Source organism: Schistocerca nitens, chromosome 4 (genome assembly GCF_023898315.1).
Source record: "Schistocerca nitens isolate TAMUIC-IGC-003100 chromosome 4, iqSchNite1.1, whole genome shotgun sequence".
NCBI classification, from domain to species: Eukaryota; Metazoa; Arthropoda; class Insecta; order Orthoptera; family Acrididae; genus Schistocerca; species Schistocerca nitens.
The window spans coordinates 728,660,899-728,687,778 of record NC_064617.1 but is presented as its reverse complement, the minus strand read 5'-3'; the positions used below and the strand labels follow the sequence as shown (position 1 = coordinate 728,687,778).

The 26,880-nt window shown below is 38.1% G+C and overlaps 1 protein-coding gene across 4 annotated transcripts in view; it reads left to right on the top strand.

The window, feature by feature from the left end:
* Window positions 1-26,880, top strand: part of LOC126252907 (probable phospholipid-transporting ATPase IA) — a 631,593-nt gene that overhangs the window by 577,604 nt on the left and 27,109 nt on the right. For 2 of the 4 annotated variants that reach the window (XM_049953883.1, XM_049953882.1), the window contains exons 22-23: window positions 20,990-21,021; window positions 21,222-21,306. The exons of 1 other annotated variant lie outside the window; for it this stretch is intronic. In XM_049953883.1, the coding sequence (XP_049809840.1) occupies window positions 20,990-21,021; window positions 21,222-21,306 (117 nt within the window). The remainder of the gene's footprint in view (window positions 1-20,989; window positions 21,022-21,221; window positions 21,307-26,880) is intronic. One more of the 4 variants, XR_007545867.1, reaches the window with a different exon arrangement.

Genomic DNA, 26,880 nt, shown 5'->3' with positions numbered 1-26,880 from the left:
GATGTGGGTTTTAAGGGAGAAGGTAAGGAGTCATTCCAATCCCGGGAGCGGAAAGACTTACCTTAGGGGGAAAAACGGACGGGTATACACTCGCGCGCGCGCGCGCACACACACACACACACACACACACACACACACACACACATATCCATCCACACATATACAGACACAAGCAGACATATTTAAAGATATTTAAAGTATTGATTCCATGAATTGCGCTGTTGGTTTGAAAAAGTGATATATTTTTAATGACAAATTTCATTAAGGAATAAATATATTGGGAAGCAGTAGTTAGTATCCCTAGTTCCCTAAACAGGCTTCTGCAGGATGTTCTTGAGTTCACACCACATATAACTCTTACTGCACGTTTTTGTGCCCAGAAAACTTTAGCTTGGCTTGATGAATTACCCCAAAAAATAATCCCATATGACATTATGGAATGAAAGTAAGCATGGTATGCCAGCTTTTTCATTTTTATATCCCCTATGTCTGACAAAATTCAAATTGCAAACAGAGATTTGTTAAGACGCTTCAGCAGTTCTGTAGTGTGCTCCTCCCAGTTGCATTTATTATCAAGCTGTAATCCCAAGAATTTAACACTGTCCACTTCTTCTATCTTCTTGTCATCGTATGTTAGACATATACTCTTGGGACACCCCTTACAAGTTCTGAACTGCATGTAGTGTGTTTTTTCAAAGTTTAGTGACAAAGAATTGGCTAGGAACCAGTGATTAATGTTCACAAATATTTTATTGGTTGATCTTTCTAAGACTACACTTGATTTGCTATTTATTGCAATGTTTGTATCATTAGCAAACAAAACAAACTTGTCATTTGGTAATGTTACTGATGAAAGGTCATTGATATACACAATGGAACCTTGTGGGACCCCCACATGTAATTAGTTCCCAGTTGGATGATGCCTGGTAGCTTGATACATGTCTCTTTTCTAATAACACCCTTTGTTTCCTGCTAGAGATATAAGATTTGAACCATTTTGCAGCATTTCCTCTTACACTATAATATTCTAGTTTACTTAAAAGGATATTGTGATTTACACAGTCAAATGCCTTTGACAGATCACAAAATATACCAATTGCCTGCAATTTTTTGTCTAATGAATTAAGCACATTTTCACTGTAAGTGTAGATAGCCTTCTCAATATCAGAACCTTTTAGAAATCCAAACTGTGACTTTGACAGTATGTTATTTGAGATAAGATGGTTATAAAGACGACTGTACATTACTTTTTCGAAAATTTTTGAGAATGCTGGCAACAGTGAAATTGGACGGAAATTTGATGCTATTTCTGTATCTCCCTTCTTAAACAGTGGCTTAACTTCAGCATATTTCAGCCATTCAGGAAATATTCCACTGATAAACAACTGGTTACACAGATAGCTTAATATGTTACTTAGTTCAGAATCACATTCTTTAATTAACTTTGTTGATATTTCGTCATACCCACTAGATGTTTTTGATTTTAAAGATTTTATGATGGACATTATTTCTGTTGGGGTAGTGATGGTCAAATTCATATTATGGAAGTTACTTGAAATGTCTGGTCTAAGGTAATCCATAGCAGCATCTACCTTTCTTTACGAAGTACTTAATCACTGCTCGAATCTTGATTTTTTTCCATCTTCGCAAATCACTATGCGGGAACAACAACAGAGCCACATCTCTCTTCCAAGAGCATTGACATGGCATGTGTTTACAGCCAAGAATCCAATGAATATCACATGAACAACTCATCGTGCTAGTGCTGACCTCTCATGGTGATTCTTAGAATTTTTCAAACAACCCTCATAGCACAGTGATATGAGAGTTGTGCACAGGACTTTACCAGATGACAATACCTGGTTTTGTTTTTACAGTGAGAGGTTCCAGCTGAGATCTACAGCCATCTTCAGATTGGCGTTGTACCTTGAGAAACATTGTAACACAGATATAATAAAAGATGACAACTACTCTCTTTTTACAGCCTGACAATTGTGGCATATTTCACAACTTAACATTGAAACAACACAGTCAAAGAACTTGTGCATGGAAAGTGTAATCAGTCATTCCATTCACTTAAGGCAATCAGACGTATTCCTGAAATCAATAGGACTTTGCTAGGAGAAAACCTTCAACTTAGATTTGAAAAACAGCAGTATTTCACAAAATGGCTTCAAACCTTGTTGTGCAATCCCATTGAAAATATCTATTGCAGCGTACTGCATACTCTCATGTATCAGTAGATGCAGTGAAATGATGCTGTAAGAATTTCTAGTTCATGTGAATTATACAATATTATGAAAAGAATAGTTGCTATTCACCATATAGCGGAGATGCTGTATCGCAGATAGGCACAACAAAAAGAATGTCACAAAATAAGCTTTCAGCCAACAAGGCCTTTGTCAAATATAGATCACACACACACACAACTGGCATATCTGGCAGCTGAAGCCACACTGTAGCAGCAGCACATGATGGGAGAGGCAACCGTGTGTGGGTAAGGAGGTGGCTCATGCACGTTAGAGGGAGGGATAGCAGTGTAGGGGTGGGTTTGGTGAAGAGCTTATGGGGAGTGTGCAGGGACTAGGTGTAGAGAGGGTAGGGCAATTAGGTGCAGTCGGGAGGTTAGATGGAGAGCAGGGGAGAGGTGGCGGTGGAGTGGGGGGGGGGGGGGGGTGGAGATAGTGGAAAGGATAACAGGGAAGGGGCTAGATGGCTAAGGACAAAGGCTAATGAAGGTTGAGGCCAGGAGGGTAACGGGAATGTTGGTTATATTGCAAGGAGAGTTCGCACCTGTGCAATTCAGAAACTGGTGTTGGGGGTAAGGATCCATATGGCACAGGCTGTGAAGCAGTCATTGAAATGAAGAATGTCATGTTGGGCGGTGTGCTGAGTAACAGAATGGTCCTCTTGTTTCTTGGCCACAGTTTGTTGGTCGTTGCAGTTTAGCTTATAGATCACATGACTGGTTTCACAGGTAGCCCTGCCTTTGATGGGGTAGGAGATGCTCATGACCGGACTGGAGCAGCTGGTGGTAGGAGGGATGTGAGCCACGAGGAGGGGTTGGGAGCCGGGGTTGTGCAGGGATGGACGAGAATATTGTGTAGGTTCGGTGGATGACTGAATACCACTGTTGGAGGAGCGAGAAGGATAGTGGGCAGGACATTTCTCATTTCAGAACACAACAAGAGGTAGTTGAAACCCTGGCAGAGAATGCAATTCAATTGCTCCAGCCCTGGGTGGTACAGAGTTACGAGGGGAATGCTCTTCTATGGCCAGACGGTGAGACTTTGGGAGGTGGTGGGAGACTGGAAAGAAAAGACACAGGAGATTTGTTTTCATACGAGGTTTGGAGGATAATTACGGTCTTTGAAGGCCCCAGTGAGACCCTCGTTATGTGACAACCACAGGTGACTAGGCTGTATGGATTGGGTGACAGCTGTCGAAGTGGAGGTATTGCTGGTGATGAGTAGGTTTTTGTTGTGCCTATCTGCGACTCACTCTATGGTGAGTAACAGTTATCCTTTTCATAATTTTGTTACATTCTGTCCTGGATTTTCCATTGTTTGAGTATTGTCAATTAATGTGATGTGTGACTGGTGGCCTCCTTTTGAAAAATATTCTTCCTTTGTGAAGTGAATTTCCCAAAATATTACTACCTATGTCACCAAAAGAAAGGGTGTGAAATAACGGAACGTTTAGTTCATTTCTTACTCATTGACCCAGACTTTTTCCTCTACATGATCATACCGCGATTGTAAGTGGGTTGCATATTTTGGAACAGCATTGTGTGCCAAAAACTAGTTGTGCTATGTTACATTACAACTAGCTGACATACCCAGTGTCATTTATGTTGCCAGTTCTCTTTTAGGAAAAAAAAATGAACTGTGTTTGTAGTGAAGTAACGAAAAAATTCCATTTCCATGTATTTGTAAAAACACCTTTGAAATTATGAAGCAGCTGTACAAATAAATATGAATAATGTACAAATGTATGAGTACAGTATTCAAATTAAGAGAAGTGATACCAGCCAGTTTCTGTATGCTGGACGCAGCTGTGTCTCACATCTACAATGTGGTTTTGTAAACATCTCTGTGCCAATGCCTCTTCATGGCTCTACAGAAAGCCATCATTTTTGTCTACAACCAATTGCGCTTCACAATTAACATGTACAAGGAGTTTCATGTAGTTGACTTGATGTTCTTAGTACTAAAAAATAAATGTATTAAAACTTCATAAATAATGTGGCATCTTTTTCACGTATCTCATTGTTTATGACATCATATCTTTTGAACTAATGTCATACAATGATATATTTGTGTAGGTACTCAGTGGTACACATGAATACTGTCATCAAAATGTGTTGCAAATAAAATTAGTAACAAAAAAGTAATAAATTTAAATGTCATGCATGATGCTGCAGGTCCCCCCCCCCCCCCCCCCCCCCCTCAGCATTTGATGTCATATCTCCTGATCTATGCATCATAAAATGATATGATTTTATAGGTACATTCAGTGGCATTTGTGGATACTGTCTGCAAAATGTGTTATCAATGGATTTAGTAGAGAAGAAGTAATAAATTTAAGTCATGCACAGTGTGACAGTTTTTCACGCACGCATCTCATTGTTGATGACATCATATCTCCTGAACTATATGTGGTACCATGATATACTTTTGAAACTTTATTTAGCGGCACATGAAAATACTGCCTGTGAAATTTATTGCAAATACAGTCATTAAAACAGAAGTAATACATTTAAACTTCTTGCATGATGTGGCAGTTTTTCACGCATCTTGTTGTTTATGATATTATATCTCCTGAGCTATGATAGGTAGGTGATTCTTACCTGTGCAGCGATTGTTGCCCGACATTAAGGGATGTGTGTACCAAGTTTGGTTGAAATCGGTCCAGTGGTTTAGGAGGAGATGCAGAACACAAACAATGTATAAGTTTTACTTCATTCGAGAATATTGTTTGTTGTACTACTAGATTCCTAGAAAGAATCGACAATAATTATACTTTTATTAGCCAAAAACCAAGCAGCTTTTAAGTCACCTGCTACAACTGAAGGCAGATCATTAATGCATCATGAGGAAAAGAAGTAATCCTAGTATGGAATTCTGAGGAGCATCAAATGTAACAGTGACTCAGTTGGAAGCTGGAATGCTTGCTATGTGACACTGCCTAAAACAATTTTCTGCTTCCTGCTGCTTGTAAAGCAACTAAACCTTCAATTAGACCCATCATTCCATAATGTTATAACTTATTTAGAATATACTAACAACTTGCCCTGGCTTCACATGGGTAGCACTAAGTACCTTCTACCACCTGAACAATAGTAAGTTAGACTGCATGACAAAAAACAAAAGAAAAAAAAAAAAGAAAAGAAAATGAAGCACTCAAAACGGGAGGAGGAAATGAAATGAAACTTCACAGACTGAGAGGGTATGTGATGTTATTACAAAATTGAGTAAAATTTATGAAGAACTTCACAGTATATGCTCACTCACCGATGTGACATTAGACGCCATCTAGTCTGGATGCATGCACTGATTCAGTTGGGAAGGTTGTCATAATGCTGTTGTATGTTCTTCTGAGGCAAGCAGGCCCTCAACTTTTGTAACTGGTCCTTAGTATGTTGGGTATAGCCACTGGGACAGAGTTCACATCCAATTTGGTCCCACCTGAGCTATGATAGGTAGGTGATTCTTACCTGTGCAGCGATTGTTGCCCGTCATTAAGGGATGTGTGTACCAAGTTTGGTTGAAATCGGTCCAGTGGTTTAGGAGGAGATGCAGAACACAAACAATGTATAAGTTTTACTTCATTCGAGAATATTGTTTGTTGTACTACTAGATTCCTAGAAAGAATCGACAATAATTATACTTTTACTAGCCCAAAACCAAGCAACTTTTAAGTCACCTGCTACAACTGAAGGCAGATCATTAATGCATCATGAGGAAAAGAAGTAATCCTAGTATGGAATTCTGAGGAGCATCAAATGTAACAGTGACTCAGTTGGAAGCTGGAATGCTTGCTATGTGACACTGCCTAAAACAATTTTCTGCTTCCTGCTGCTTGTAAAGCAACTAAACCTTCAATTAGACCCATCATTCCATAATGTTATAACTTATTTAGAATATACTAACAACTTGCCCTGGCTTCACATGGGTAGCACTAAGTACCTTCTACCACCTGAACAATAGTAAGTTAGACTGCATGACAAAAAACAAAAGAAAAAAAAAAAAAGAAAAGAAAATGAAGCACTCAAAACGGGAGGAGGAAATGAAATGAAACTTCACAGACTGAGAGGGTATGTGATGTTATTACAAAATTGAGTAAAATTTATGAAGAACTTCACAGTATATGCTCACTCACTGATGTGACATTAGACGCCATCTAGTCTGGATGCATGCACTGATTCAGTTGGGAAGGTTGTCATAATGCTGTTGTATGCTCTTCTGAGGCAAGCAGACCCTCAACTTTTGTAACTGGTCCTTAGTATGTTGGATATAGGCACTGGGACAGAGTTCACATCCAATTTGGTCCCACTTATGTTCTGTCAGGGACAGATCTGGGGACCTTCTTGGCCATGAGAGTACCTCAAAATTCTGATGACAGTTGAAAGAGAGACATGCTATGCTATGCATATATGTTGAGAAATGGCTCTAATGTACCACCACATGAGAGGTAACATATGAAAATACAAAATATCCATAACATGCTGTTGTGGCATTAGAGTCCCCTCAGTTACTATTAGCTGTGACCTGAAGTCATACCTGATGGCTCCCCACACCGTGATGCCAGGAGTAGCACCACTGTGCCTCTCCTGGCACCAGGTTGCCAACATGCGACAATGGTCAGCTGGGGTAGTGCAGAACTGCCATTCATCTCTCAGTACAATGTTATGTCTTTAGTCAGTAGTCCATACTTCCCAGTCACTGCACCACTCCAAACACAGCTATTTGTGTAGTGGTATTAATGGCAGCCTGCACGTGGGATAGTAATTCCCTAGTCTGGTTGCTCCTAGTCTCTGACTAACCAGTAAACCCCCAGTTCTTTAAAGAATCAAACTCCCTTGTATAGAATAGCTTCATGTGTCTGGTTACATTACAAGTGATTTAAGGTGTTCAACGTTTGACATTAAGCATGTAAGTGAAAAGAAGATTGTTGGCAGTCGGTAAGTGCTCCCATTCTCAAATACTGGATGAATAATTCTTGGTGTTTGTGTGCCATCAGTTATGCTGCCCCACGACAAATACACAGTTTCTAACTGTAATACTTATCTTATTGCATCAAACTTTTAACACAGTGAGTAGATTATATTAGCATTTTAAATTGTTTAATTCGGTCAATAATTACACAAAATATTGAAAATCAGATTTTTATTCCCTCTGGGTGCCATTAAATAAGTGACTTTCTAGTATAGTCACATAGTAATATATATGGCATATGACACAGAATGTTTGGGGGAGTCCATTACTTGTTCACAGATGGCAGGTGCAGTGAAGGAAGATCAATGTGCATGATGCACAACACAGTGATGCTCTCTTGTGGTGGTCAGGTGTGGTTGATCAGAACCTTTATGATAAGTATGCCTGACCTCACATTCCCATACAGTCCAGTGTCAGGGCACTGTCACATCCAAATGCTGTACAAATGTGGATATTGCATCATTTGACCAGCTGGCCAATTGGTGACCCACAGTGAGGTCCCTTTCACACCCTGTCAAGGGCTAATAACATAGGCACATACGTGTATGTGACGTCTCTGTGTCCTTCACTGATAACTCGGCATCTGACACTGTTCACACCACTTATATACCCTATCAGGCCTAATAACGACACTAAACATGAACAACACTAATGCATTCTGGTGGCTGTTCTACCTGCCAGAGAGAAGTACAACTCTTAATCATTTATATACTATCCAAAGCTGTGTACATGTACAGAGTTACATTGATATGTGATGCAGTCCTCTGAGTGCTTCACTGTTTTTGTTGGGCAGTGTATAGACACAAACCTTCCTCACGAATCGATCTGTCCAGTAGTGAAATTCATATCAAAACCTCTATTGGAGTTCCTGAGATTAGCCTTCAGATAAAGAGAGAAAAATAGGGCAAGTGACTTTAATTTAGCATTATGTCTATGGTCTACATAGTCAAAACCTTTGATTAAAAAGATACCCAATTTCACTGGATTTTTGCCTGATCAGTAGAAGAGTCATTGCTAAAGCCAAACTATGAAGTTATCAATGATCCATGTGTGAAGGTAAATGGGACTAAACTTTTGGAACAGTTTTAGCCTGTAGCTATCGCCTCCTGTTTTCCTCTTTCTATTGTAGAGGTCACTTGACTGAATATTTAAGACTGTCCGCAGAAAGGCCTGCTGACAATGCACTGTCAATGCAAAAAATTGCATCGTTGTGCTTGAATAATTACTGTTGCCTGATCTCTTGTCATGTATCTACCTAAAATACTTTTTTTCGTATAAACAGTACTACTACCATTGTCATTGTCCGTGGGGTGTTATGTATTCAAAGGCATGTTCATATCAGAATTTTTTCATCAATCATCCTTCCTGATTCAGTTTGTGTATTTTCAGTGATTAAACTTATTCTATAAAAATTTGTATCTGTTCTGTTAAAATATTTAATTTCTATCCATCTAATTCAGTGCACTTATGGCAACCTGTATCTCCAGACTAAAAACCATGTACTGTTCTTATAGTTTAGAAAGTATACTGTATATCATATTTTAGGAATTCTGTAGTATTAATTTTGTTAGCTGTGTTTTATGATATATCTAACATGATTAATATTGAGAGGAATAACATAAGAGAGGGCTTCATTACAATGTAATGAAAGTTACTGAGATAGAATACAAATAATTTTCCCAAGAGACTTTGGAGTTACTGAGACACTTTATTTTAAAAATTTTGTCTTTTTTATTGAAATTTCTGTCTGTTGTTAACAGCATGTACAGTTTTTAAACTATCTGAAATTTGCATATGAGTGCTTTTTAGTGGAATGGTGTGCATGAGCATTAGAGTATTATAGATAGTCATTGCTTTTTGGAACACTACAGGAGGACAGGTGAGATTCTTGTGTACATAATTCACTTCATGCCCACCATTTACTAAAACTCTTTGTTGTATAACAAGTCAGATTTTTTGTTGTACAATATTGCAATGACAAGATACACTACTGTTTCTTTTTTGTCTTTTTATTTTGTATTTGTATGTGAGTCATCTCCTTACTTTTGGTTAACCAATTCCTACCCTACTTTTATTTTTCAGTTAAGATGTGTCTAAACAAACATGGATAATTGATCTATTACAGAAAGATAAAACAAACTGTATATATTTCTTTTTTAATCTGTTTGACAGAGAACGCTATTCACTACTTATATCTTTAGTTCAATTTTGAAAGAATTTTTTTAACACATTAAACATTTTAATGTAAATAATCTTCTGTGAAATGAAAACCTATAAGACTCATACATTATGCATTAGCCTTTCACAATTAAATTTGATAACCTAATGTTCATCCTCAATCATTTTTACCATTAATCTTTTGCATGTTATCTTCCTTGCAGATCATGGAGTTATGATTCTGCCATGATGTGCAATGACAGCAAGGCTGTTGTAATCACTACACATTATAGACACAAAATTGATACCAACAGAAACTTTTTGAAAGGATATTTTCTTTACATTTGTTGAACTGATACCTGATCCCAAAGGCATCACACATCACAGGAAAAAATAAGTAAGGGTGTTGGGGGGCTGGGAAGGGGGTAGGGTAGGGGGTGGGGTTGACAGATACATCAGTTACAATCAAATCATAAAAATCAGTTGGGAAAGAAAGAATGGAAATGCAAAGAGAATGGTAACATGACCAACCTTATGCCCGTATGACATTCGTTCTGATATGGTTTGTGAGCAATTACCCTCTTCTGTCTTTACTTGACAACTCCTCATTCCTGTATTTCTCATAAAGAAGGAAGCTGAATTCTAAAAGGTCAATAATATTCATTACTTCCTATAAAGTTCTTATTGCTTTTAATAAATACGTCCATTACTGACTTGTTACAAGAAATGAACAAATATTGTTAAATTAAATTGTGGTACTACTGTGGTTTACATATGTGGGCATGAAAATCAGTTTCAATGTCAGTTCTCAAGAAATTAAAGTGCTTTCATTTCGTCTACATCTACATACATACTCCACCAGCCGGCACATAGCGGAGGGTACATTTTACCACAACTAACCATCCCTTTCCCTGTTCCACTCACAAATAGAGCAAGGGAAAATGACTGCTTATGTTCCTCTGCATGAGCCCTAATTTCCCTTATCTTCCCTTCTCAATTCTTAAGTGATATGTAACTCAGTGGCAGTAGAATCATTCTACAGTTAGCCAAGAATGCCAGTTCTCTAAACTTTCTCAATAGTGTTTCACAAAAAATAACATCATTTTCCCTCCAGGGATTCCCATTTGAATTCACGAAGCATATCCATAATACTTGTGTCATGACTGAACTTACCGGTAACAAATCTAGCAACATACCTCTGAATTACTTTGATGTGACCTGCTGAGGATCCGAAACATTCGAGCATTAGTCAGGGATGGGTCCCACTAGTGTTATATGTGCTCTCCATTGTAGATGAGCTGCACTGCCCTAAAATTCTCCCAAGAAATCAACGGTGACCATTTGCTTTTCCTATTAGTGACCTTACAAACTAGTTTCATTTCATATTATTTTGCAACATTACATCTAGATATTTAATTGATGTGAGTGTGTCAGGTAGCACACCACTAATACATTTGAACATTACAGGATTGTTTTTCCTACTGATCTGTATTAATTTAAATTTTTCTACATTTAGAGCAAGCTGCCATTCACCATACCAAATAGAAAATCTGGCTAAGTCATCCTGTGTCCTCCCACAGTTGCTAAAGGACTACACTTTCTCATTTGCTTCAGCTTCATCAGCAAACAGTGACAGATTACTGTTCGCCAAATCTGTCAGGTCATTTATGTATACAGAGACCAAGAGCAGCCCCTTCCCTGGGCACTCCTGATGATACCCTTGCCTCTGATGAAAACTTGTCATCCATCATAATGACATGGATTCTATTACTTAAGAAGTCTTAAAACCACCTACATATCTAGGAACCTTTTCCATGTGCTCAAGACTTAATTAACAATCTGCAGCAGGACATATGTAAACATCTCATATGCAAGTTTAATAGTAGTTGTCATAGACCTGTGTGACTTATTGCCTAGGCTTAGCTTCTGATTAAGAAATGTGAAGATAACACATTAGAAAAATTTAATACTTAAAATTATAACGATGCTGAGGGAAGAAACAGTTGGAATGCATGTCACATGTGATGAAGGCTGATAAAAAAAAACTGTTAAAGCAAGGTAGCAATCACTTATTATTCTTCTTCAAATTACCAAGCAACATGACTGAGTGATAGAGACACTAGACTCATATTCAGTAGAAGGACGGTCAAATGCTTATCAAATTTTCTGTGATTTTCTAAATACTTTCAACTTGATGCTGGGACAATTCCTCTGAATAGTCCACTGTCTGTTTTCTTTCCCCTTCTTGTCCAATCTCAGCTTGTGCTCCATCTCATTAATTACCTCAGCAGTATATTAAAGTGTAATTTTCGTCTATTCTTTGCTGTGAAATGAAATTTCAAACCACACACAAAATGATATTCAGTGGAGAGTTTTAGAATTATTGCTGAGACATTGCTGTATGCTGTGTTCTTCCAGGTCAACAAGTCACTGACTTAACTCCTAGAGACTTTGTTTAGTTTATTGTGTTCTGTTCGTGTTCATTTGATGACCCATCTGATGAACAGTCAGGCTGGGAAAGAAATGGTATTTGTTATGCTGTGAATAAGACTTAGACAATGTCACATGTGAGGTCTCCTGGCATGTACAATTTTCAGCTAACTTACAAGAATGTCTTTGCCTTGAAAATGGCAAGATGTTCTCCTGTCAGAGTGTTGGTGGTTGTTGATGACATCACCTGGCTGCATTCTCATAAGTTATTTGAACAAGACTTGGACATTTTGGAAAAACTGACCAAGTGTTTTGTTGTGTAATCAAATACCAAGTTTATGCTGAAGGGTGTCTAATTTAAGATTACACAGCATTGTTAAGGTGCTGTTTAATGCCGGTGGCAGCAGAAGCTCTATTTTGCTAGTCACACCTACTAGCTCTTTTTCATTTGGTCCAACAGTCACAAAATTCACTTTATAACATTCTGCTGAACCCAGTCTAAGAATATACTGCCATTACCTTAAGCTTGTGAAGACACAATATGTGAGCTGTCCACTTACTGATGTAATATGTGAGCTTTCTGCATTCTTACGTCTGTATTGATACACAGATTGTATCCCAAAATGATAACGTTCTAACACACACCTTGAAATGTCATAGTTCACAAATGACAGAGTTGTTGTGCAGTGTCAGCTGGATATCTGTGGCAATTTTAACTGTTATAAATTGCAAATACTCCCCACACAAGCTGCTATCTCACTATAATTTTGTTAGTTGAAGTAGTACTATTCCCTGCTTTATTTTTGTATGTCCAGTTCGTATGTTGCCAGAAGTGTGAAAGCCTTCTGTGGATATGAACCATTTATAGCAAATTATAATGATTTAATATTGTGCAGAATATAATATGCCTCATGAATCTGTGTCAATGCTGAGCATCATTCATCTCTTACAGTTAAACTGAAGGCCACTGACATGTAATGTCCAGGAGTTCATAGAGTCACTCCCCACATTTTTAGCATACCTGGATTCATATGTGAATTGTGATGCTCAGGTTTAAATTTTCAAAATTTCACTTTCTTTACAAAACTGATGAGTGTGAAAATGGCTAATTTATCTTGGAGTGCACTGTTATAGACTCATTATACATTGTCATAGCCTGTGTGTAATCATCACTTCTCACTTGCCACTTATCCACTGAGTGATTTTTTTTACTTGTTTCATATTTTCCAGTTTTTACTAAGGTGATCTATCATTACTTTTTCCATAGCACCTGCTTCCCTGTTTTTTATCGAAACATGACATTCCACTAGTTTCTGCCATTTTCCACACAATATCTTGACTTTTAAGTCTTCACCAGGTACTATTGTACTTCAACAGTATGTAGTATGTAATTATATCCTGAAGCTTCTACTACCACAGGAAATATTAATTTTAGGATAGTAATCATGCTGTGGTTTTCACAATTAAAGTTTCTGATCTGTCTGATACTGAAAGTTTACAGTCAGTATGTATTACCAGTTTTGACTCATGGCAGTGACATGAAAATTTAATGTGAAATCGATTCAAAAATTGTGTGTTTCATAGTAAAGATTGGGGAGAGGTATGTTTGGAGTTACTTGAGTATACAGGAAAATAAACAAACGGATCAAGCAACAGATTGGATTGGAAGATGTAATTAAAAATGCACTACAAATGAAACTGAGTTGGGCAGGACATGTAGCCACACGAATGGATTGTCAATAGACTGCAGTAGAACTTTGCTGGTTCTGATATAAAGAGGATAGACAATATTGGAAAGTGTGCCAGAGTGACATCAATGTACATTGCTGACGACCATAATGCTTCGAGGAGTCTGGAGGAAGTCTTTATCCAGCAGTAGGTGTCAAATGGCAGATGATGATGATGATGATGATGAATGGTGCTGAACCTGGAAAGTTTTAGTATGTGCCACAGCTGGTATAAATCTGATGGTACTTGATTTAATGGGGCACAGCATTTTAGACAGCTTGAGTGATCAGTTACCTAAAGCATTTAGTATGACTCAAATTTATAATCTTTTATAAATAACTTTTTAATAACAATATATAAATCATAGATTGCTACACACCATGTAGAGGAGGTGTTGAGCCTTCAGTCGGGGCCCCAGTGCTCAGAGACAAGTGCGCACACGCACGTGTATGTCCACACCTGGAGACACCGGCGTTTGTGTGTGTGTGTGTGTGTGTGTGTGTGTGTGTGTGTGTGTGTATGTTCTATTTTGGAAGGAAGACTTTTCAGCCCAAAAACCTGCAGTCAACATTGTGGCTGTCTGTGACTCAAAGCCTCATCTACATGGTGCAGCAGTTCTCCCTTTCAATCCCTTTCATATTGTTGTTATTCCATCTTGGACTTTCTGTTGTTTAACTTCTTCATAATTCTGCCAGATTTGCAATTTTCATTACATTTATTTTTCTGTCACCAGTTTCTGTTCTGTTGTCAGTTTTAAGAGTGATTCACTTTCAACCAATACTTTTATAAAATCAGACTATCAGCTTGACAATTAACAACATATCAAAATGACAGTGGAAAAGTAAATATAAAAAACTTGCAACTTTGATGTAATTATTGAAATATCATTCATACAATTATTGAAACTGCTGAGCACAAAATACAAAAATCTATCAAATTTTGTATGTCATTAAGTTCATCTCATAATGGTAATCAGGAATGCTCTACTGTGACAACAAGACAGAGTTTAGTTTGGTTTCAGGTCTCATTACCTTCTCATGCGTTATAACTTAACTCTCTTGTGCCTTATCTACAATAATGTTATTCCCCTTCCTAAATATATTCAACGAAGCTGTTTCCTATAAGAATGCCTAACATTTGACTCCACTGCAAGATCCGTTCCATACTCTTTGTCAAAACATGGAGTTTCCTCACAATACTACTTTTGCAGCAGTATTACAGATACATCTGTATGTCTTATCACTCGATTTTTGCCTAAGAGCTTATATGTTATAGCATACTACATTCGAAAAATAACCATGAGGGAACATTTTATATATTTGTGCTTTTCTCCCACAACAGATTTTTGTAAAATAATTCAGCAGAATTTAATTGCAACACAGTCAGACCATGGACCTTCCTTTAATAATTTGTATTCAGTGTTGTTTAAATTTCTTGCATATGCTTTTCCACTTTGCTTCTGTGTATTGCCTGTTGTCATTTCTAAAAACTTACTACACCGACTTCCAGTTTGTTTTTTTGTATTTTCTACTTTCATTGTAGTACATTTATAGTTTTGCAAAATTTTCAACTATTTTCTTACTCATTCTTAAATTTTGTTTTCTTTATTTTCTTTTGTTCGTAATACATTAAAGAATGATTTTTGATTTTACATAATTGTAACCTCCTCATTATTTTTATCTTAATTTTGTCATTTCATAGAATTAGTCTCATTTGCTTTATTTTTATGAATTTCTGGCTGTTCCTCTTCATCAGTTGGTTATAATCTTGATTGAAACATGTGGAATGGTATTTAGTTCTTAAATCTTTGTTGAACCAGATGTGAGGCACTGACAGCTTTCCATGTTTCCTAGTACTTGTCAAGCATAACTTCTCTTGGGAACCCAGTCATGGGTCTGTTATGGTCATATGTTGACAGGATGCTATGATCACATCCATCAGTGATCACTTTAATGTGACACAGTTCAGATGACCATATCATTTAATTACAGCATACTATAAAAATGTTTTATGGAATACTTGGCTGTGATGCAGGCTATGGAGAGCTCATTGTAAACATAGATACAGAATGTGTCACACATCTATGATTCACCAGAGGATTGCTGTCCACTGAAGAGAGGAATTTGAATTAAAATTAGTGTCACAAAACTTTAATTTTCCACCAATGTTCACACCTGTGATTGTGGAAAGCTCATGTCATTCAAGAATTAGTTGAGATTTCTTATTCATAAAAGTTGTCATTTTGACAAACTTTTGCTATGCATGTTGAGACAATTCAAGAAAGTCATGTTAACTGCTATTTCTTCTAATCATAAAAAATGGAAAATGGCTGTAAATTGCAGTAGTTTATATAGCTGCTGTGAAAATAGCCACAACAAGAGACTTGAAAAAGACTTCACAGGTATTTGTCTGATGTAAAATTTTGATAGCATTTCTGTACCAATTAATCAAACAGAATATCAGAGTAGCCTACCTGCATCGATTGTAACTTTGCTGTAGTAAATACAAAGCAAGAAGAATAAATAGGCAGTAAAAGGTACACAAAGTGTGCATTATATGTATTTGGAAAGAAATAAAGAAAGCAGTTTTGTATTGGATATTAATAGTCTGCTCTTAGGCTGGATTTTCAGAAAAATAAAAATAAAATACTGTTTAATGATTTATTGTTGATGAGCTGAAGTGTCAATGGGATAGAGTGGGACAGCATATGAGACACTACAAATTGGAAATTAGAATATGAACTAGAGTTCAGTAGAGACGTATAACAAATTGAGTGATTGTCTGCCGTGTACTTAGTGACAAGCAATCAACACTTAAAATGAGTGAACCCTTATAGAACATTGCTTCAGAATGGCATTCATGCCAGTATGAAGGAACTCATGTAATCCTTGAGAACATGAATTGTGGTAGCATTTTTGTATACATAATAGTGCATAATTTTTAAATATGTTTGAACATCTTGCATAGTAAATATCCAAACTTCGGAGCAACTGAGAATCATAATTTTCAACACAAACATTACACTTTAAGGCAATTACAGATATACTGTAATCAAAGAATAGGAAACTGAACAGCATATACTTTGTAAGTTAAATTTTACTGTCTTCAGAGGCTTAGAAAAATGTAGGGACACCGGTAGAATCATATGTCACTCAAACAGTACTAAACATATCAGACCTGAAACAAAACACTCTGTGACCAAAACCCTCCGTAGCTGTTTATTCCAAAGATGTCATCCATGTAATTAATAATGTGTGGGCTTCCTTCTGCTGTTGTTATAACTTTCAACAACCAAAGAAGGCCTTTCATTATATTCTGGTACACTGAAGGTGGCATTTACTTCCATTCTACATTACGGGCAGTGTATGGTTGTTGCCAAGATTTTGTACAGATACATGCAACACAAACCAGCATCCTAGCTAAGCTCAACAATGCCCAGTTGCAGTCTGATCAGCACTTTGAATAGACCAGTCCAGCAAATCCACATACAAACGATAATGCATTGACCTTCGCTATTTGGACAGTACCATTATTTTCATGGCACAGGAAAGTATTTTGTTTCAAATTGTTACTATGGTTGAGATGAATGCTCCTCTCCAAATTGTTCCCATTAACACCTGCATTCATTTGGCCATTGACCAAAACTGGTGGCCTGAGCCCCAGACCATTGCAATGAATTTTTCTGTCAGGACCACACACTAATGTACTAAATACCTCCCCTCCCTCTCTGTTCCCCCCACCCCCAAAACGCACACACACAAAAGAGCTATGTCACATCACTCCGTACTATTACTACAATTGTCAGTGTTGACATATGATTATTAGGTGATTTTCCACATCCACCTAGGCAAATACTTGGCTGTTTCGCAAGTCCTGACTCGGATACATGATCTGCAAACTCTTTGAAAAATGATGTCACATTTGACCGTGCAAATACACTAAATACGTAGTAATAATAATAATAATAATAATAATATCCTGTATATGGGCATAGTTGGTTCTCAGTGAAATTTGTATCAGTCCCAAACTGGCACTGGCTGGATAATGGGCACTGGAAAGGAAAGATTCATTCTTTAGATCAGTGGCTTTTAGGTAACAGAATTAGGAGGAAAACATAGTACTTTCACATTTCAGTTAATCATTCTGTTATTGATGTCTGAATGTGAGCTAGAATGGAAGTTCTCTGTTGCGGATGACAAGAACAACATAAAACTGATTTGGATAGTTTGCTGCAGAGTGAATTGGCCTTTGTCAGTTAATTTTCTGGACCGACCAGAATCATTATTATGCTTCTGTGGCATTTTCTCTTTAAATATCATTGCTAATAATGAACCTTGACACGTAGGATTCATGTGAAATATCTGTCACAGACTGACGAATTTGGGTTTTCTACAGTTGTGTATAATTTCAGCTTAATCAAGTTTACCTGAAATATACTTGGGGACATAATCTTATTGTATTCAGAGGGTATCTGAGTAATTTTTAACATTGTAATCCACAATTTCTCACTCTTGTTTTGGTAGTTGAATAATAGGCACTCCTTTCGTAGCTCCTATAGGCTCAAAAAGAAAAACAGTCTAAAGGAATTATTTAAAATGAGAATGTAAAGAAAAACTGTTGCAAATTACTTGATGTCAAAGTGAAAAGTACTAAAAATAGTACCTTCTGACATGAGATGTTCTTAGGCAGGTTCAAGAGCAGATGTATGGAATATTACATTAATTTTTGATGTTATGTGTTTCACAAACTTATTTCACAATAGTGAAAGTAATTCTCAAATTAGTGTGTTACGTAAATTTACTTTTAGAAACGGAAAGGACGTGTGTAATTAGTTGAAGTTAATGTGTATGCACCAAGTATTTATTTTAGATTTTCTTTATTACATGTCTCCAGTACAACTTGCTTCCAGTTTTAATATCATACTGAAGACACCCATTTCCTTTTCTCATCATTGTTAAATATGAAAGGTGCAAATTTTCTTTTGTTGCAATTTTAGAATCATTCTAAGGACAGACTTTTCCTCTTTTCATCATTGTTCAGTACAAAAGTTACAAATTTCCTTTCTTTGCTTTACAAAGAAAAATATGAGAAATACACTACTGGCCATTAAAATTGCTACACCATGAAGATGACGTGCTACAGATGCGAAATTTAACCGACAGGAAGAAGATGCTGTGATATACAAATAATTAGCTTTTCAGAGCATTCACACAAAGTTGGCGCCGGTGGTGACACCTACAACCTGCTGACATGAGGAAAGTTTCCAGCTGATTTCTCATACACAAACAGCAGTTGACCGGCGTTGCCTGATGAAATGTTGTTGTGATGCCTCGTGTAAGGAGGAGAAATGTGTACCATCACGTTTCCGACTTTGATAAAGGTCAGATTGTAGCCTATCGCGATTGCGGTTTATCGTATCGCGACACTGCTGCTTGCATTGGTTGAGATCCAATTACTGCTAGCAGAATATAGTATCAGTGGGTTCAGGAGGGTAATACGGAATGCCTTGCTGGATCCCGACGGCCTCGTATCACTAGCAGTCGAGATGACAGGCATCTTATCCGCATGGCTGTAACAGATCGTGCAGCCACGTCTCGATCCTTGAGTCAACAGATGGGGACATTTGCAAGACAACAACCATCTGCACGAACAGTTCGACGACATTTGCAGCAGCATGGACTATCAGCTCGGAGACCATGGCTGCAGTTACCCTTGACGCTGCATCACAGACAGGAACGCCTGCGATGGTGCACTCAACGACGAACCTGGGTGCACGAACAGCAAAACGTCATTTTTTCGGATGAATCCAGGTTCTTTTTACAGCATCATGATGGTCGCATCCGTGTTTGGCGACATCGCAGTGAACACACATTGGAAGCGTGTATTCGTCATCGTCATACTGGCATATCACCTGACATGATGGTATGGGGTGCCATTGGTTACACATCTCGGTCACCTCTTGTTCGCATTGACGGCACTTTGGACAGTGGATGTTACATTTTAGATGTGTTACGACCCGTGGCCCTACTCTTCATTTGATCCGTGCAAAACCCTACATTTCAGCAGGATAATGCACGACCGCATGTTGCAGGTCTTGTACGGGCCTTTCTGGATACAGAAAATGTGCGTCTGCTGCCCTGGCCAGCACATTCTCCAGACCTCTCACCAGTTGAAAACGTCTGTTCAATGGTGGCCGAGCAACTGGCTCGTCACAATACGGCAGTCACTACTCTTGATGAACTGTGGTATCATGTTGAAGCTGCATGGGCAGCTGTACCTGTGCACGCCATCCAAGCTCTCTTTGACTCAATGCCCAGGCGTATCAAGGCCGTTATTACGGCCATAGGTGGTTGTTCTGGGTACTGATTTCTCAGATTCTATGCACCAAAATTGCGTGAAAATTTAATCACAAGTCAGTTCTAGTATAATATATTTGTCCAATGAATACCCGTGTATCATCTGCATTTCTTCTTGGTGTAGCAATTTTAATGGCCAGTAGTGTATGTATTTGCAGTAAGCATATAACACAGAAAAGTGATAAAAGGGAGAGATACATTCATTACTGCTGTAGGTGTGCACATCAACGTTAAATCATTCTACAAATTCCAGAAATCTTGTGTATAGTATCACTTTTCTTCTGTGTAATTCTGTGTACAATACACTGTTTACACTTGCACATCAGAGATCACCAAAAGTATTTTATCCTGAAGTTGTTAACAAAGACTCTACCTTTTTCTGTACAAATACATTTATTTCATAGACTGTACACTGAAAACAGACATTATTAAATGATAGATTTGAATGTGTGCATATTATAGCAGTTGTAGACACATTTGTATATTCCTTATGCACATATTCCAAGTTAGTAAATAAATTCAAATAAGTACCATTACCCTTTAAATTATGACTTAATTTTGTCATTGCTTTGTACAAAGCTTTTATTCTGTCCACATTTATGTATTAGTTTCTGTACTTAGTGGCTCTTATAAAAATATTATTGTGTAGTTATTTTAAAAGTTGTAAGTTACTCTTAAAACATTTGAGTTTAATTTTAAAATACAGTTACTTTCCTGGTTAATTCCTTTACATTTGTTTGCTCATCAAATTCAAGTGAGTGCTCATCATACAATACAGCTCTCTCCTTACCCACAAACTCTTTAGAATGGACGTGGCTGCTCCAGCATGCACACTATCAAAGAGACCTGCATTCAGTCTAATATTACAATTTGAGTCCACGGTGATGACATAACTATTATTTCTAACAAAAATTCCATATGCATTAAAAAGAATCATGATTTTTAACATCCTTTATTTAGTTGTCACTGGTTATTTGACTTTACGTATGTATTGTAGTTACTAATAATTCTATGTTTTCCTGACACCCAAACCTTGTCTTTGTTATTCTATTGATGGTGTTCTTTCTCTTTGTTTCTTTCCCTTCTCATCAATTTCTTCAGACCGTTGCATGCAATTGGACAGCTGTCGAGATGTAAGTACTACTAAATGACACCTTAAAAATAATATGACTTGTACTGCATGCTGCCCTTCTGCTAAAATATTTTGTAGTCATTAATTCATGCTGTTTCACATAATTTTTGTTGGACAGTTTGTAGGTACAATAGTTTATTTCATTGTGTAATGCATCATGTAGTGTAATAAAGTTGTTACCATAATATTTTGATTTGCAAGTTACGTGGCATGGCACAGATGAAGATCGCATCACATCACCACTCTGTTGCTCTCATCACAGGAACCAATGCAGATTCTACACACGGTTTGTACGAAAACTATAAAATAGATTAAATCATAGGGGAACAAAAGTTATATCTTAGAACATCATATTATGCAAATATAATTTGGTAATAAAACATTTTTTTAATGATAAGACAATTGACTGTGTCCTTGTGCATAATATTCAGTTAGATAGGTAAATACACTTTTTCTCAGTAGATCCATAGTGAGAAGATCATGAAGGATGTAGAAATATGTAATACACATTGCCTTACAAAAGAAAACAAGAAGCACTCAGAAGCGAAGGAAGAAATAAAATAAAACTTCATAGGCTGCGAGAGTATGTGATGTTATTTCAGTGATTGTTGTATCGAATCAGATTACAATGACTTTGGTGGTATGAGCTCACTTACCAGTATGACTCTGCACCAGCTCTGGCCTGGATGCATGCCCTGATTTGGGTAGGAAGGCTGTCACAGTACTGTTGTATTCCTTCCAGAGGCAAGCTGGCCCACAACTTTCATTACTGGCCCTTGAAATTCTGGATACTGATACAGGACAGAGTTAAAGTCCAAAGTGGCCTCACACATGTTCTATCGATGACAGATCTAAGGATATATTTGGCCATGGGAGTATGTCAACATCAGGCAGACAGTTCATAGAAACACCTGCCACATGCATTGTTCTGTTGAAAACTGGCATCACCATACCTTTCCATGAGAGGTCCACAAGAGGACATATAAGGGGTATTCAGATGAAAACTGAACACCCACCATGAAATGGTTTCATTCAAAATTATTCACCACACACATTAAGACATTTATTCCACTGGAAGACGAGACAATTAATTCGTGTTTAATAGAATGTGGTTGGCCACAACCACATCCAGTCTTGCACTTCCTTGTCCAACTGAAATAAATGTCCATGCATGTCTTCCTTCAAGTAACCAAGTATGTGAAAGTCACAATGTGACAGATGTGGGCTGTTCAAAGGATGTTGCTATGTTTCCCAACCAAATCACTGAAGCATAGCCTTCATCTGATTGGTTGTGTGGGGGCAGGCATTATCATGTAACAGGATGATTCTGTCTGACAGCATTCCAGGACATTTTGACTTTAAGGTGCATCACAGTTTCTGCAAATGTCTTCATAGTGCTGTGCATTGATTGTGGTTCCACACTTGAGGAACTTAACAGACAGAGGGCCCCTTCAGTTGACGGAGTAGGTCATCATGACCTTACTGGAACTTGCATGAATAGCTCTGGAGTTCTTTGATGGGGGAGATGTGGGATGTTTCCACTGTTGGCTTTGCCATTTGCCCTCAGGTTGTCACACTGCTGTTGGACAGGATCATCCTGTTGCACAGTAACACCTGCCCCCACACTGCCAATTGGATGAAGGTTAGGAAACATTACAATATCCTTTGTACAGCCTGAATTTTTCACTGCATGATTGTCACATCTTCGATGACCTGGAGAAAGACATGCATGGACATCGCTTTGAGATGGATAAGGAAATGAAAGAGTGGGTGTGGTTGTGGAATTATCAGCAGCTGACCTCGTTCTGTGCATCTAGTCTCCCAGTGGGATAAATGTCTTAACACATGTGGTGATGACTTTTGCATGGAACCATTCCTCGCTCGTGTTGTGGAAGGTGTTCAGTTTTCATTTGACTGCCCCTCTTAGAATGTCCGTTATATACTGCTGTGACATCAGAGTTTCCTCAATCACTACCAGCTGTGACCTGAAGACATACTCAATGGATCTTCACATCATGACACCAAAATAACTACTACTGTGCCTCCACAAAACATTGGAGGAATGGAACCTCTGCCCAGGTTGCTGCCATACTTACCAGCAACATTCATCTGGTGTAGTGCAGAACTGTGATTCATCAGTGAACACAATGGGATGTCATTCATCAGCAGTCCATGCATTTTGGTCATGGTGCCAGTCCAAATGCAGCTGTTTCTGTTGTGGAGTTATTAGCAGCCTATGCAAGAGACATTAATTCCCTAGACTGTCTGCTGTTACTCTCCAACAAATGGTGTGGGATGACACAGAATGTTGGAGGGAATCCCTTTCTTGTTCTTGGATAGCAGGCACAGATGAAAAAGGGTTATGATGTGCTTAGTGCACAATGCAACAATCACCCCGTGTAGTGGTCAAGCATGGTTGACCGCAACATTGATGACCAAGTATATCTGCCCTCACATTCCGCCGGCTGGAGTGGCCGTGCGGTTCTAGGCGTTACAGTCTGGAGCCGAGCGACCGCTACGGTCGCAGGTTCGAATCCTGCCTCAGGCATGGATGTGTGTGATGTCCTTAGGTTAGTTAGGTTTAATTAGTTCTAAGTTCTAGGTGACTGATGACCTCAGAAGTTAAGTCGCATAGTGCTCAGAGCCATTTGAACCAACCCTCACATTCCCATGCAGTATAGCATTGGGCCACTGTCACATCCAAATGCAGTACAGATCTGAATTTTGCACTATTCGACCAGATGGCCAAATGGAAACCCATAATGACGTCTCTTTTAAACTCTGTCACATTAGCTGTATCACATTAGTATGCAGCATCTCCATGTCCTTCACAGTAATCCCACAACATTTGATGCTGTTCACACACCTTATACACCCTACCAGACCTGGTAATAACACTAATACACTCTGGTGCCCATTCCACCTGTCACAGAGAATTTCATTTCTAATCACTTTTATTCCCATCTTGATGTGTAAATGTACAAAGTTACATTGACATCTTGCTATGTTCTCTGGGTGCTTTACTTTTTCTGTCAGGCAGTGATACTTACAGAAAAAGAGATGTACTGATGTTCCTTCCACATATTATAAGCGAAATGGTCCTCAGTGGTGTGAAAGAAGTCAAAACTCCAAAACATATTTTGATGAAACTTTAATACCAAACTTGACACACACATAAAAACGTATACATAGTGAACCAGAACTCCATCAACAAACTTTTAGAGGCTGTTTAGGGATACCTTTGAGTATTTTTGTGTTAGTGGCCCTTGATCTCCAGCAGCTAGTTGCAGAGTTATTGCATACTGATTGGTTTCTTGCCCCAGTTAGCTTTGATCTGTACTGCACAGAAAATAGTACACAACAGTACACATGTCAACAGTATGCACTGTGTGTGTGTACCTTATTTTCATTTGCTCACAGTACCTGCTGTTGACAATAGTAATGCCCTCTTTAACTTTTTGCCTTACCACAGCAACTACAGCCTTATCACAGTACTGCCTCCGGGTTGTTGCAATACTCTGTGTTGTGTGTTGGTCATTTTGGTTATTGCATATTACATGCTTTGTCACCATTGTAAAGGTTTTCACAGAAAACAAGGGTGATTGTGGTAATAAAACTGAATAAATCTTACTTGTATTATTACCATGTAATGAGCCACTGGAGGCCATGGGTTTCTTATACCAAAATACTCAGGAGGTATCCCAGAACTACCTTTGAAAATTTGTCAGCGGAGTCTGTTTCAACCTGTATACATAAAAGTGCATATTGTAGTCACCCATCATCAAACAGAAAGCAATTTACAGCACACACTCACACAGACTGCATTATTAAATTACAGACATGCAAACGTGTGTTTGATAGGTGACACTGATTATCAAGCACATGTTTAATGGAACATTCCATGAACATTTTTTAAAAAGATTAACTTAACATAGAGAAATTATCATGGAAAATCATAAAAAGTTATCTGAGGGGGGATGTGGAAATTATTCCAGAGTTATCAAAAATAGAAGAACACAGCAAAGATCATCTGCAACTTGTTTTTTATTGGATGTTCCAGTACTTACTTCACTAATATCTTCTGTGATGCAGTAGTTGTCAACACCATATTCAATTGTGAAAAAAGAGAAACTAATCTTAAACCTTTATGCTGAACCATTGATGTCTCAGCAGATGACCAGCAATTCCTCTGTTTTCTTACTGTGACAGATCCAGTATGACCTGGAAATGTAGTTGAGATTAGGGACACTAACCATAAAGCTATGATCTCTGTACTTTAAATGTGGAAATTTCTCTCTCTTTCTCTAAAAACTTGCAGACTTAGGTGTTGATGTATTTTGCACAGTTTCACTCCTCATAGTCCCAAAGGACAACTTTCTGGATGATGTAGGAGACATCAATTAAGTATGTATTCCACTAAAGCAAACAGTAAGAACATTTTGTTAAGTAGATAATCCAACATCTCACTTATGCTTGTTCTGTGGCCTCTGAAGTCCTTACTCTTGTTTTGAGAAATGTTTCATCTGTAATGAGTTAAAATGAAAGTAACTTTCAGTGAAACTGATATGCACAGCTATGGCACGTACATTATAAAAGTAAATGCTGTAGGAAAGTTCTTGTAGAATGTAAATACTTTTGGATTAAATGCCCCTACATTGTGCTGATTGGACTAACAGTACCAATGCTGCCAAAAAATAGCATTCACACAGTGTAGTTGGCACCATGTAGGGGCATAGGTAGGTGTGTGTGTGTGTGTGTGTGTGTGTGTGTGTGTGTGTGTGTGTGTGTGTGTGTGTGTGTGTGTACACTTAAGCTCGCCAAAGGATAGTTCTATAAGTTAGAAAGTTTTCTTTCTTTAGTGTATGCCTGTCGTCAACTCAATGCTTCTGCTTTTCGGTGAATCATCTTCAATCCAAAAGTATTTACATTATAAAAGTAATCTTCATACAGACTGGCTCTCATTGCCTCAGATTCAGAATGAAGTCTGTATTTTGAAGATGAAGCTTTTCTTTATAGTCTGAAGGAAGGAAACTTACTGTTTAACATCCCATCAACATCCAGGTCATTAGAGACAAAGCATAAGCTAAGAACGTCTCAAGGATGAAGGAGGAAATTGGCCATGCCCTTTCAAAGGAACCAACGTGGAGTGACAGGAAAATCATGGAAAACCTAAATGTGTATGGCCACAGATGTAAATTTGAACCATCATCCTGAATGCGAGTCCATTTTACTAACAACTACACCACCTCACTTGGTCTCAACTGTACGCTCATATACATAAGGCCAAAAATTACAACTCCACACAAATTAAAAATATCATTAAAAGACTCCCTCATTGATCAGCCCTATAATTCTAGCGTTCTGTGACTGTTCATTCTGTAGAAGTTAATTTAACTATCTAATAGAACTCCTCTCTTCAAACAATGGAAAAACAATATTTGATAAGGAAACCTGCTACTCGCCATATAGCGGAGATGCTGAGTCGCGATAGGCTCAACAAAAAGATTCACACAATTATAGCTTTTGGCCATTAAGGCCTTTGTCAGTAATAGACACACACACACACACACACACACACACAAACGCAACTTCCACATACGTCTGCAGGGGTAAGTAGTGGAAAGGAGAGAAAGAAAAAGAAATTAAAAGACTGGGTGTGGTGGAGAAATGATGGCTGTGTAGTGCTGGAATGGGAACAGGGAGGGGGCTGGATGGGTGAGGACGTGACTAACGAAGGTTGAGGCCAGGAGGGTTCCGGGAACTTAGGATGTATTGCAGGGAAAGTTCCCACCTGTGCAATTCAGAAAAGCTGGTGTTGGAGGGAAAGATCCATATGGCACAGGCTGTGAAGCAGTCATTG